Consider the following 12694-nt stretch of genomic DNA (forward strand, 5'->3'; position numbering starts at 1 on the left):
TTATGTGCTTCAGCATGACGAGCTACTAGTATTTATTTTTTGATTGAAAACTTTACATATTTTATTAAAATGAAAACATTAAGAGGGCTTTTCATATAAAATTTCTATAACTTGTACTAACATTTATCTTTTAAGAACTACAAGTTTCTATCCATGGATCGCTTTAACAGAATGTTAATAATGTTATTGCCATCGTGTTGATTTATTGTTTTAATAAACAAATACAGTATTTATGTACCTATGTTGAATGTATATATCCATCTTGCGTCTTATCTTTCCATTCCAACAATAATTTACAGAAAAATATGGCATATTTTATAGATGATTTGAATTGCGATTAATTACGGTTAATTAATTTTTAAGCTGCAATTAACTCGATTAAAATTTTTAATTGTTTGACAGCCCTAGTTTTTTTTTTTCCTCTTCGTTGGGCATTTTATGGCTGGTGCGACTTATACTCAGGCGCGACTAGTAGTCTGAAAAATACGGTAGATTTAATGAAGAAAAAACGCTACTCTTATTCCGTTACTTTGGGCTATGCAAAGTCGTTACATTTTTCCTCTATATTCTACATATTAGATTTTTTTTTTCTAGCGATGCTAAGAGTAGCTCTACCAATTTCACCAATGAGAGGTCGCAACAATAATCACATGACTCCATTATACCAATCAGACGCAAGCTTGCCATTGTATGACCCTGCCAGCCTGTTCAATCACATGGTGTCTTTTAAGCACTGTAAAAAATGAAGTATTTGACATAGAGGGTTGCCCTTAACAAAAACAAACAAACAAACAAAAAAAAAAGCACGGATGTAAAACTCTCCCAGTTTTTATTTGGCGCCGATTGACCACAGAAAAACAGAGATATGATCCTTTTAATTTCATAATAGTAACTATGAAGGGACTATTCACTATTCAAACTAGGAAATATTTTCTCCACTGAAGGACACTCTTTCTCTTTGGATGAATAATGCTTCATTTCTGTAATTTTTTTTTTCTCCCAGCGGAATTCCTTTTTTAGTATTTCTTGGGCTTAATGTTTTGTAATTGCCATTGTGAATTTTTTTTTCTTTGAAACTTAAAGGCAACATTAAAGGTATGCAAATTCAGGCAAAATAGGCTTGGGTGTTAATGCTTTTTAATAGGGTTGTTCCGATCATGTTTTTTTGCTCCCGATCCGATCCCGATCGTTTTAGTTTGAGTATCTGCCGATCCCGATGTTTCCCGATCCGATTGCTTCTTTTTTGCTCCCGATTCAATTCCAATCATTCCCGATAATTTTTCCCGATCATATACATTTTGGCAATGCATTAAGAAAAAAATGAATAAAACTCGGGACGAATATATACATTCAGTACTGTATTTTTTTATTATGACAATAAATCTTCAAGATGGCATTTACATTATTAACATTCTTTCTGTGAGAGGGATCTACGGATAGAAAGATGTGTAATTATTAAAGGATAAATGTGACTTTGTAGATTGTGACTAAATATTGCCATGTAGTGTATTTGTTGAGCTTTCAGTAAATGATACTGTAGCCATTTAACTGTTTTGCTGTTTTGGGAAGTGCAACCATGACTGTGCGTAGTGGCACCAATTGATATATTTTCTCTGCGTTGGGAATTAACATAGGGTGTTAAGAAAAAGATCAATTACTACCTTTCATCCCCACATTGCTTCCCACGATATTTCTAATTGTTGAGAGAGGGATAGTAAGGCTTTAGCCAATTAAAAAAATGCTCCAAAGGCTGCCAAAATTCACTCTACTCAATTCACGCTGCCTTTTAGCTCTATATATAGGTAAAATGGCGCCATTATACATTGAACGTGACAATGCGTGAGTGGGTCGTACAGCGTATGCGTTAATTGCGTTAAATATTTTAACGTGATTAATTAAAAAAAAATTTAATTACCGCCGTTAGCGCGATAAATTTGATAGCCCTACTTTAAGCCAAAACTAAAGACCCTGGATGAGTGTAAGACATTTTGTCTGTAACGTTAAATACAATTAGAAAACGATTTAATTAAAAAATATATATATTAAAAAAAGGCATGTCCGATATTTTTTTGCCGATTCCGATACTTTGAAAATGACGCGATCGGAACCGACTGATCAGCATCCCGATCGATCGGGACATCTTTACTTTTTAATACTTTTTAATGTCTGATTTTTTTTCACAAAACTTTTTTAATGCCCCCACATGAACCCTGTTTAACCCAAAATGTAGACGATCTTTGACACCGAACATCAACAACAAAGTTGAAAGGTGGCTAGACAGTTCTGAGGATTTCAGAAACGTGAGGACATGAAAAACTACCCTCCTGCATTCCATGTTAGAGAAACCTCCATGGGAAATCCTTGTCTCTGTCAGTCAATGTGTCTCCTGATGATATCTTCTTCTTAGCTTGGTGGATTTAAACAATAAGAGCATGTCTTTTCTGAAGGTATGCTCTATCTCAGCTCTTCAGATAAAGCGGGGCATGTCTTTGCTTGTTCCAATCTCCAGTCATGTGTCTTTGGCGGGAGTAACCCCATAACAAATACCACCCAGAGTAGGGAGAGGGGAGCGAAACACCTCCAAGGGCCGATTGTCATTCCATTTATCATGCAGTTGAAATATGCACTTATTCTGCTACTGGAACATGCCCCTTAGTCATAAAAGAGTCTGCAAGTGTCTTGTGGCTTAAATACACACATCCTTTAAGAGCAAGTCATGTGAAACAACAAGCACTTAACATGCCCACCTTGGTAGATTAGTTTCATAGGAACCAGGCCACCAAGTTTGTGGATTTTTTTCCACTGAAAAACAAAAATGTTCTGCAGCTAAAAAGAATTTCATCGGAAATAGTGAAGAAGGTCATCCAATATGGGCGTTTGTGTGTCTATTAAGCGTAGACAAAATAGAAGGTCGAAAAACGACGTCCACTCAACATATGAAATGTTTAAATTCGATTCTATGGTGGATGTGAATCGGGAACACAAGCTCGCCTTTCAGAGTTTTATTGTGACAGGTGCAGATAGTTTGGGGCGGTCAGCACTCTTCTGTGTCTTTTACATCTTGACCCACAAATAGCTTTCGGCAGCAGCGGACTCAACTAAGCCAAGCTCGATTATAAGATGCGCCTTATCGGCCTTGCAACCCGACCAACACCCTGGAAGGCACATTTGCTCTCTGTTTTGTTCGTGAAGAGGATTGTCAGTATAGTAAACATTTGTGGTGTCAACAATAATCGGTGCGGCGATGCATCCCGATGCGGAGCATGGACGATTCAATTCGATGCAGGCAACAAACCGAATCGATTCAGCGCATTTTAAAATATATAAGTACGTTCAAAAATCTTCCCTGCGCAATTCCGGTGATGCAACGGATTTGGTTTCCCCATTTGTATTATTATTCTCATGTTTCATTTTTTAAACACCGCAAAACTCTGGTCAAGTTTCCCACCAACCTTGCAGAAGCCAAAATGTCTCCAGATATCTGCTTTCAATGTCTTAGGTGCATCAATAATCTTTCTCACTCCCTCTTTCTCCGCTTCAGCCATTGTTACAGTATGTTATATCCTATCTCTTAGAGGTTAGCTCTTGTCCCCAAACCTGATTAACATTTTGGGCCCTCAGGTCAGGCCCAAAATGGTAAGCATTCATGTTCGGGTCGGGTCGGGTCGCCGCGCCGGACTTATAAATTATATCTTAAAAAAAAAAAAAAAAAAAAAAAGGGACAAAACCGAGAGCAGGCTCTCTGTATTGTGCATTTGCTTGTGCACGCATATGAACGCTGTGGCCCGCATGTTTTTTTTTTTTTTATATTAAACTTTCCCAGCGTTAGTTGGTTGTGTAAATGCTTTTATGATGATCATAAAAATATGTAGACTATTTAAACATTAAGAAAACTTGCATTTTTTTCTGCCAACTGAGAATTCGTTACGAAAGACACTTTTATTTATGCACACAAAGGCAACAGAAATGTGATCCTTTTGATTCTTCTCCTCTGTGTGTCTGCAAAACCCAAGGTTTTTTTTTTTTTTTTTTTTTTTTAATTAAACTTTCCCGGCGTTATTTGGTTGTGTAAATGCTTTTATAATGATCATAAAAATATGTAGACTATTTAAACATTAAGAAAACTTGCCAACTGCCAACTCGAAGAAATGAAAATAAATTGCTGCTGCTGCGTTTTTTCTTCTTCGCGCCACTCACAAAAAAAAAAAAAAAAAAAAAAAAATGGGTTTTTCGGGCTGGGCCTGCAAATCTAGTTAATTGATCGGGCTCGGGCCAGGTCGGGCTTCAATACCAGCGGGCCGGGTTGGGTCGGGCTGGATTTTTTAGGCCTGATCTAACCTCTATTGCACATATATAGTGGGCTAGGCCTACATTTTACTTTTGTTCTACATTGCAATTTAGTTGATGTCTTGTTTGCAACTAAACTGATCCCTGGATTGATATTGCAATAGATGCTGCTGCACTACATTATTTTCTTTGTTGTTTTCTTTGATATTTACTAGAATATTTTTATTGATGGGTCGTTTTGACCAGGCCCAGATCTAGGTTTACCCACCAGAGTGGGCACTAAGAAATCTTGAGGGGGCACCCCCAATGCAGGCTTTTTTTTACCCTCTGCATTTCTCCGGGCTTCGGACCGGTGTTGTGCCGAAAAATAGCCGCCCCGCGTGAAACAACAAGGAGTGACACAAGAGCCAATAAAAAGTTGTTTAATGTCTGACCGCTTGTGTTGGTTCATGATTCACGAAAAATATGCTTTGCTTTAAAATTTTAATGCATCCCACGCTTTAATGCATCGCGATGCATTGCCGAATCGAATCGTGACCCTCTGAATCGAATCGAATCGTGACCCTCTGAATCGGATCGAATCGTGGCCCTCCAAATCGTAATCGAATCGAATCGTGAGGGCAGTGCCGATGCACACCTCTCGTAAACATGCCTTCATACCTTTGCTCTTATGGCCCGTTCAGCTTCCAGCTCCTCCTCCAGCTCCTCAATTCTGGCCTAAGAGGATACAGAATAAATTTTTTTTAAAAAGTCAGAATAGCTTTGAGTGTAACAAAAATATGACTTACAAAATTCACCCTTCCATTGTGAGATAAATCGCCATTTAACAAAAATAGAGTATGTCAGTATAGTGACATAATACATTTGCGTGTAGTTCCATCCTTGACCACTTAAATGGCAGCAAACTTTTTGTTCACACTGTCAAAAAAACAATGAAAACAGGAATTCAGCGTACGCAGTATGCATATGATGGTTAGCAACCTTGTGGCTTAGTGTGGCTAACTCCCTCCACCCGAACTCGTCAGCGCCCGCTCAGTGTCGTAAAATCCTAATCTCTCAGTCGCATGCAAGTGGATTAAATGACATTTCTGTTTCCAGCGGCTGTGTGACGGTTGAATAGTAATAAATTAATGGATCCAGTTGTGGCTAAACAATAGCATATGACGGTTAGCAACCGTGTGGCTAAAACGTTACCTACTTTAAATGTGTCTATTTCAAAAGTGTGTTTGAATATCTTTTTTTTTTTCACTAAAATACTAATAAAACATGTCAAGAATGTATTTAAATATAGTTCCCTGCATTACTGATTTTTACTTATCGCAAAGGACTGTGTATTACTGTATATGCTTTGGTCTGTTGCTTCACATTTAATTTGGCTTTATTTTCATTTTTCTTGTACAGCTGAAACAAGAAAAAGCTGCACACAGACGGCTCATTTCTTATTCGCTCTAAAATGTGGACTCTTACATAATTATATTAATAAACAAATACAAGTTTTTGTGACAAAACATTTAATTTCTGCATTTTTAGACACTACTAGTATTCACTCGTCGTCCGCTCGCCATCACGAACACATCTGCAGTCACACATAAATATACTGTAAAAGCCCCGAATGGGGAAATAGGAAGGAGAGGAGTCGGTGATGACTTTCCCACTTTATTGTGGCAACCATAGAAATAATAAAAAAATAACTGCGTTATCCGCAACATGCTAACTTCGCTCTCACGCTGTACGCTCTCTCTTTCTTGCTTCCCGCTACGTCACTACTCTGCCGTCTGATGGCCTGTTCAAGGGCCCACAAATAGTTACGGACATTACAATACTTAACGATTAACATATTTCTGAACTATATTAACACACAGAACACATCACAATCATCATAAAATAAAGCAATACGCTAATATACACAGTCAAATTATACTCTTTTTCTCACCTCAAACAAGAAAAAAATACTAGTTTACAACGTCCATCTCACATTGCTGCCAAGACGGCTGATTTCTTATTCGCTCTAAAATGCGAACATTTATTGCCCATGCACGCCATGTAGCGAACGCCTCCCCCCTGCTGGTTTAAAACCGTAAGTACAACAGTCTATCTGTGGACACAAAATATTAAAATAATTATTTTGATATTATTTAATATTATTTTATTTAATTACTATTATTATTTGTAAGTTATTACAAATAATTCAGAGACTTATTGTACTTTAAAAGAGTTGAAATTACATAAAATGCACATATTACTTGTATTTTTAGTTTTAAACCTATTGTATGGCTCTCACAGAATTACATTTTAAAATATGTGATGTTCATGGCTCTCTCAGCCAAAAAGGTTCCCGACCCCTGCTATATATTTAAAAAGTACGATTTTAAATTCAACGTTTTTTTAAGCATTTAATTGTCTTTATCTATGTGTCATTCCAGCAGATTGTTTGCTATTTCAGGGCAGCTCTTGTGTGGTCACTCAGTCAGTTCCCTAAAACCTCTTGTCTCCTGGGATTCGGCGTGCCTCTGGATTTTTCCTCAGGTAGCAATTTAAGAGCAAGAATGTCTGTAGCCACAGTCATTGTTGGTATTCTGACCAAGGGCAGGGTCTACTATGTCCGGTTTGAGAGCCTGTCCTAACATTTAAGGAATTTGTATTATTGTTTTTTTTTTTTTTTTTTTTCTTTTACCGGTCAGTGTTGTCATGAAAGGTCACTTTACAAATGCACAAGTAAGATTATGACTGCTAAAAATCTTATAGAATTAATTTCACACTTTAGAAGACTTAATTTAAAAAATACATGTATAAACGTCTAATTGACATGTGCTGCTTATCCAATAGTAATTGTCATTGAGCAGATTTCAAGGATGTCAAGCTCACATAATGACACAGGTAGTCCTCGGGTTACGAACGCTAAATCGTAATTAACCCTTTAAAAATTCAAAATAACTATCCAAAAAGTCCAAAAGTATTGTATTTTGTTTAATGGTGGAGGATACACTGCCCCCTGGTGGCAGCGTTGGGTCTGGTTGGACTGTCATTCAATAATGCTTCCATACAGGAGCGCTCAGATGTCTCACATGGTGTTTGTGTTTGCACTAGTAATTAAGTTTAGAACTACTGTTTGTTAAGTTAGGTGTGAGCGATTTGCAGTGAGAATTGTAAATATGTTAGCATTTGTAGCATTTAAGCTAACGGACTTTGTGAAGCAAATTAGGTTAATTCAATCTACTAAATTTACATATTTATCAGACTAGATGGAGGTTTGAACACCAGTCACTTTGTGTGGCGTGTTTCATTGTTAAAATGCGTGTCGTTTTGAACAGACATGTGCATATGTGTCTTACAGCTTTACAAATTGTCAAAAGTGAAGGCACTAAAAAGCTTCAAAAAGCACAATTGCTTTGTGTGCTGTTTGTCAAGCTGAACAACTTCACGTTTAGTGAGGACAGAACAAGTCACGTAAAGTAGGGTGACCATATTTTGATTTCCAAAAAAGAGGACACTCAGCCCGGCCTCAAGATACTTGAATTTTACTCGAAGTTCACTCAAAGATGCCTATATCACTTTAATATATTTAAAGTGTGCCCCCTCACTCTGGATGGAAAAATGCAGTTTGAAAAAAAAAAAAAAAAAAAATATATATATAAAATGCAGACCCATGGAAATGTAGTCCAGCCAATACACATACACACAGTAAGCTATGAGCCAACTAAACATTTTTATGTATTACTATCACGACAATTGTCCTTGATGAATTGTTATTCCCATTCAAATGATATTCTCATTCAATGTTCTAGATTGCACACAAACAATAACCGAAATAAACTGACAAACTATTCAACCAGCATGTTTCCAAACGTAGCAGTTCAAAATTACCTTTCCCATAATGCCTAGCGTGGTTTAGCTTTACAGTCAAAGCTCCGACAGAAGTCAACAGTTGCCATTATGTAGGTATTTATCATAAAAAACTTAACTGGGCAGGCGTTGTGGCCAAATGGTCAACCCAGTAGATGGCGGTAATGCTTCATGATAGGGGTAAACTGCCTACAAAAACAAGAAGAACTACTCCTTCCCTCCATAGTATTAGGAGCAATGTCATCCCAGGCATGCGCTGCCACCCAGCAGCCGGAGGGATTCTCTTCAAAATGGTCCCGTGAAAAATCATAAAAACCGGACATTTTTATGAATTTATAAAAAACGCCCGGACGACGAGGATACTACGTGAAAGTAGGACTTGTCCGGGCAAAAGAGGACGTTTGGTCACCCTAACGTAAAGTAAAGTAAAAAATAAGATACGGCGAGGTACATTTAGGTACTGTTTGTGCGACTAAAAAGAAAAAGGGAAAAAAAAAAAAGACTGCAGACAAAATGGCGGACGAGACTCCGGTGTATGGAGTTTCTCCAGTTTAATAAACGTCTATGTCCAAAATACAGTATATAACTCTTTTCTGGCTTCAATTAATTGTTTAAGTCGACATAACTCATAACTAATATGTGTGTGTGTGCGCTCCCGGGGCCAGGGGACACCATTTTTGACGGGGTAACTATATTGGCAAGACACCGGTGGTGGCTCTGTTGTAAAATTAGCGTCTTTAGTGGGGCAAGTTAAAACTCACCATTTTGTCGGTGTTCTCTAGCGATTCATGGTCCAGATTTTCAATCCTTGGTTCTTGCTCAGTAGTTGTTGTCACTTTTGAAAGCTTAGGTTTGAAAAAAATTACGTATATACTAGGGCTGTCAAAATTATCGCGTTAACGGTCGGCAATTAATTTTTTTAATTAATCACGTTAAAATATTTGACGCAATTAACGCACAAATGCCCCGCTCAAACAGATTAAAATGACAGCACAGTGAAATGTGTACTTGTGTTTTTCGGAGTTTTGTCGCCCTCTGCTGGCGCTTGGGTGCGACTGATTTTATAGGCTTCAGCACCCATGAGCATTGTGTAAGTAATTATTGACATCAACAACGGCGGGCTCCTAGTTTATTTTTTGATTGAAAATTTTATAAATTTTATTAAAACGAAAACATGAAGAGGGGTTTTAATATAAAATTTCTATAACTTGTACTAATATTTATCTTTTAAGAACTACTGTACAAGTCTTTCTATCCATGGATCGCTTTAACAGAACGTTAATCATCTTGTTGATTTATTGTTATGATAAAGAAATTTAGTACTTATGTACCGTATGTTGAATGTATATATCCATCTTGTGTTTTATCTTTCCATTCCAACAATAATTTACAGAAAAATATGGCATATTTTATAGATGGTTTAAATTGCGATTAATTGCGATTAATTACAATTAATTAATTTTTAAGCTGCAATTACCTCAATTAAAAAACTTAATCGTTTGACCCCTAGTATATACATCTTGCCTCTCCATGGTCTTCGGGTGGTTTTGGCTAAGCAAAGCAAATGTCCGTCTATGGTGCTAGTCACATGATCTGTTTGAAAAATTATTTTGACCCATTATAAAAATATCTTTTTTTGTTCATTTCATTCATTTCTTGTAGACAATACTTTACTGGAAATTTTTAATTTTAAAATCATATACTGTATAGGGAAGTCAATTACATGCAATGACACTTTATGGCCACCAGGGGGGCCTGCCCCTCCCTGAACATCCGCTTATGCTTACAGGTAGTCTGCAGATTACGAACAAGTTCTGGTCCCACGCTAGCGGTGTAACCAGAATTTCCGCGTAATTCGGAATTAACCCTTTAAATACCCCTAAATACCCTGTAAATCCCCAAATAACTATCCAAAACATAGATTATACGTCATATTAATAAAATAAAGGGAGAAAAAAATAGATACTGTTAGGTACGTTGTGTTAAATGCCCTTATATTCAATGACTATTCGGGCTCGTGAGTGAGTCGCCTTGCTGAGAGAAAAGGGCAATGTGAAAAGAGTAGGGAGGCGAGAGAGGGAGGATATCATGGCCGCTCAGGTCGCCTCTCTCAACGCACGTCTGCCGTCCAAACTCAAAAAACTACATCGGGACTCGCAAGAGGAGTCAGCGCTGATGAGAAGCAGCAGCAGCATGAGAACAAGGAAGCTGGACTTGACGCTATCTGGAACCGCAGGACGGCGGCAATGCTGCTGGGGGAGAAGGGGATCATGAAGAACGGCAACGGGATCTAAGTACTGTTTACGCGTCGTAAAGTCGAAATCACGCAAGTCGGGTATGACGTAACCCTGGCACTACCCGCAATAATAATTATAACAATCATGCCTTGGATTTTTATCGTGCTTTTTTTGGACACATTGCATTATTCTTTTACTCCGCACTTGATGGTGTTAAGCCATTACTGTGACCACAGCTGCCCTGGGGCAGTCTGACAGAAGTGAGGCAGCCAATGCGCACCATCGGCCCCTGCGACCACTCGTTTTCACATTCCTTTCACACAGGTATCTCGGAATCGAATCTCCAATCCTTCAATCAGTGGACGACCTGCTGAACTACCTCAAATTCAAAAAGCACATAAACCAGGCCAGCCAACCACTACCCAATCATTGACACACACAAAAAATCCTTTTATGCACCATTTACAAAACTTAATAAATCAAGTCTGTACTGAAATAGGCTTAGCGTGACTATTACAATACTGTCTAAATCCACTGTTAACATTCCCTGTATTCATGCAAAAAAAATACTGTGTGACATATTGAACACTATAGGGCTGCAGCTATCGATTATTTTAGTAGTCAATTAATCTATCAACTAATTAGTTCGAATAATCGAGTAATCGGATTAGGAACATTCAATGCGTTGCAGAATAAATTTTAGGAGATGTAAAACAAAGGCTTGCAAAGATTTTAAAAGAACATTACATGTGAATACTGAAGGAATCTGACCCTTAAGCCAGACTGCCAAAATCACGCCAGCTCCAGCGACCCGGGCCGGCGAGAGTCCGGCCTTAATCTTAACCCCATGTAATGACTCCATTTTGAAAGCTGGATGAAGGCTTTGAAACACTAGTTGAAAATTTATTCTGAGTCGCCAGCAATCATACAGCACAGAGGGACCCAGTCGAGGATTCAGGGTCACCATATCACAAGTCAACAAAAGGTTTCCGAAAAAAAAAAAATGACAACGATGAGTTAAACATTCAGTCTTTTTGAAGGCTCTTGTGGGGCTGGCTATGGGCAGAAGAAGGGTGTGTTTTGGTATTGTTTAGGATTATTGTCTGTTTGTGGATTGGACAGGAGAATTCGGGATTTACTGTTCTCAGGGCAATGAGGGTTGTGGATTTTGCCACCTTAGCATCAAAGTGGCTCTTGGAGTCTTATCAGTCGTGTTATCAGTTGGATATCGGGTGTTCTCTGGTGTTCCTTGTGTTGGGACAGGGCGTTCCGCCATTTGCTCTGGACTGTCCGGGAGAACTGATTGCGAGAGTTGGTGGTGCAGACGCGGGCTTGTCAGTGTCAAACATCTCTCGCGTCATGTATCTCTTATGCCCTATATTCTGCTTGTTTTCCTTAAACTATGGTATAAGTGCTATTTATTTTATATTGGATGTGTTAGAGTAATACAAACAGTCAAACAGTATATACGAGAAATGATTCTAATGCATAAAAAATATTAGCTCTAACAACCCTTATGTTGGTCTTAACGGGAAGCAGCTGGATTCAGTCATCTTAAATAAGTTATGTCATATTCACTGTTGCAACTAGAGGGCAGTGTATCCACCCAAATCAATAAAACTAAATGCAAACACTTTCAAAACAACCATAACAACACCACTCCAATCAAACGAATACTCCAAGCAGCAAAATTTGATTTGAAGCTCTTTTCTAATAGAATTACTCTATTTCCCCTAATTTTCGGACTATAAGCCGCTATTTTTTCCCCTCATTTTGAATCCTGCGGCTTATAGTCCAGTGCGGCTTATTTGATGATTTATTTGGGTTAATAGGTAAAATTTTATTTGACAGCGGCATCATAAGACTGTCATAAGAACGTCATAATTATGACATGACACTATCATGGGCATTACTGAACGCTTATGACAGATGTCAATATGTGTCATGTGGCATATTAAGTCACTAACTCCATTTATGTCCAGCTCAGATCTTTTACGTCCATTCAAAGTGAGATAATTTGCTGGATGACACTAACCGACATCTATTATAAGCATTCAATAATGCTTATGACAGTGTCATGTAATAATTGACAGTATTATGGCACCACTATCCAAGAAAATGTTACCAAATACAATAGCTAGCAATTAATGAAACAACTGGAACAGTAACTGAAGAAATAATTAGCACAGAAAATGAATTTTTGATTGTTATTTACATCTGTAGTGCCGCAATGCATGCTAGGAGGAATGTTGGATGACAACAGTGTTGACAGCAGGTGACAGCAGAGGTTGACTGTCTCCCCCAAGGGAGCTGTGATGGCCAAATGA

The 12694-nt window shown here is 38.0% G+C and overlaps 1 protein-coding gene across 5 annotated transcripts in view; it reads right to left on the reverse strand.

The window, feature by feature from the left end:
• The window catches only part of LOC130909440 (myosin-16), a 63092-nt gene that overhangs the window by 24413 nt on the left and 25985 nt on the right, over positions 1 to 12694 (reverse strand). For all 5 annotated transcript variants that reach the window (XM_057825919.1, XM_057825920.1, XM_057825923.1 and 2 more), the window contains one exon: positions 4948 to 5004. In XM_057825919.1, the coding sequence (XP_057681902.1) occupies positions 4948 to 5004 (57 nt within the window). The remainder of the gene's footprint in view (positions 1 to 4947; positions 5005 to 12694) is intronic.

This window comes from Corythoichthys intestinalis, chromosome 21 (assembly GCF_030265065.1).
Source record: "Corythoichthys intestinalis isolate RoL2023-P3 chromosome 21, ASM3026506v1, whole genome shotgun sequence".
Classification (NCBI taxonomy): domain Eukaryota; kingdom Metazoa; phylum Chordata; class Actinopteri; order Syngnathiformes; family Syngnathidae; genus Corythoichthys; species Corythoichthys intestinalis.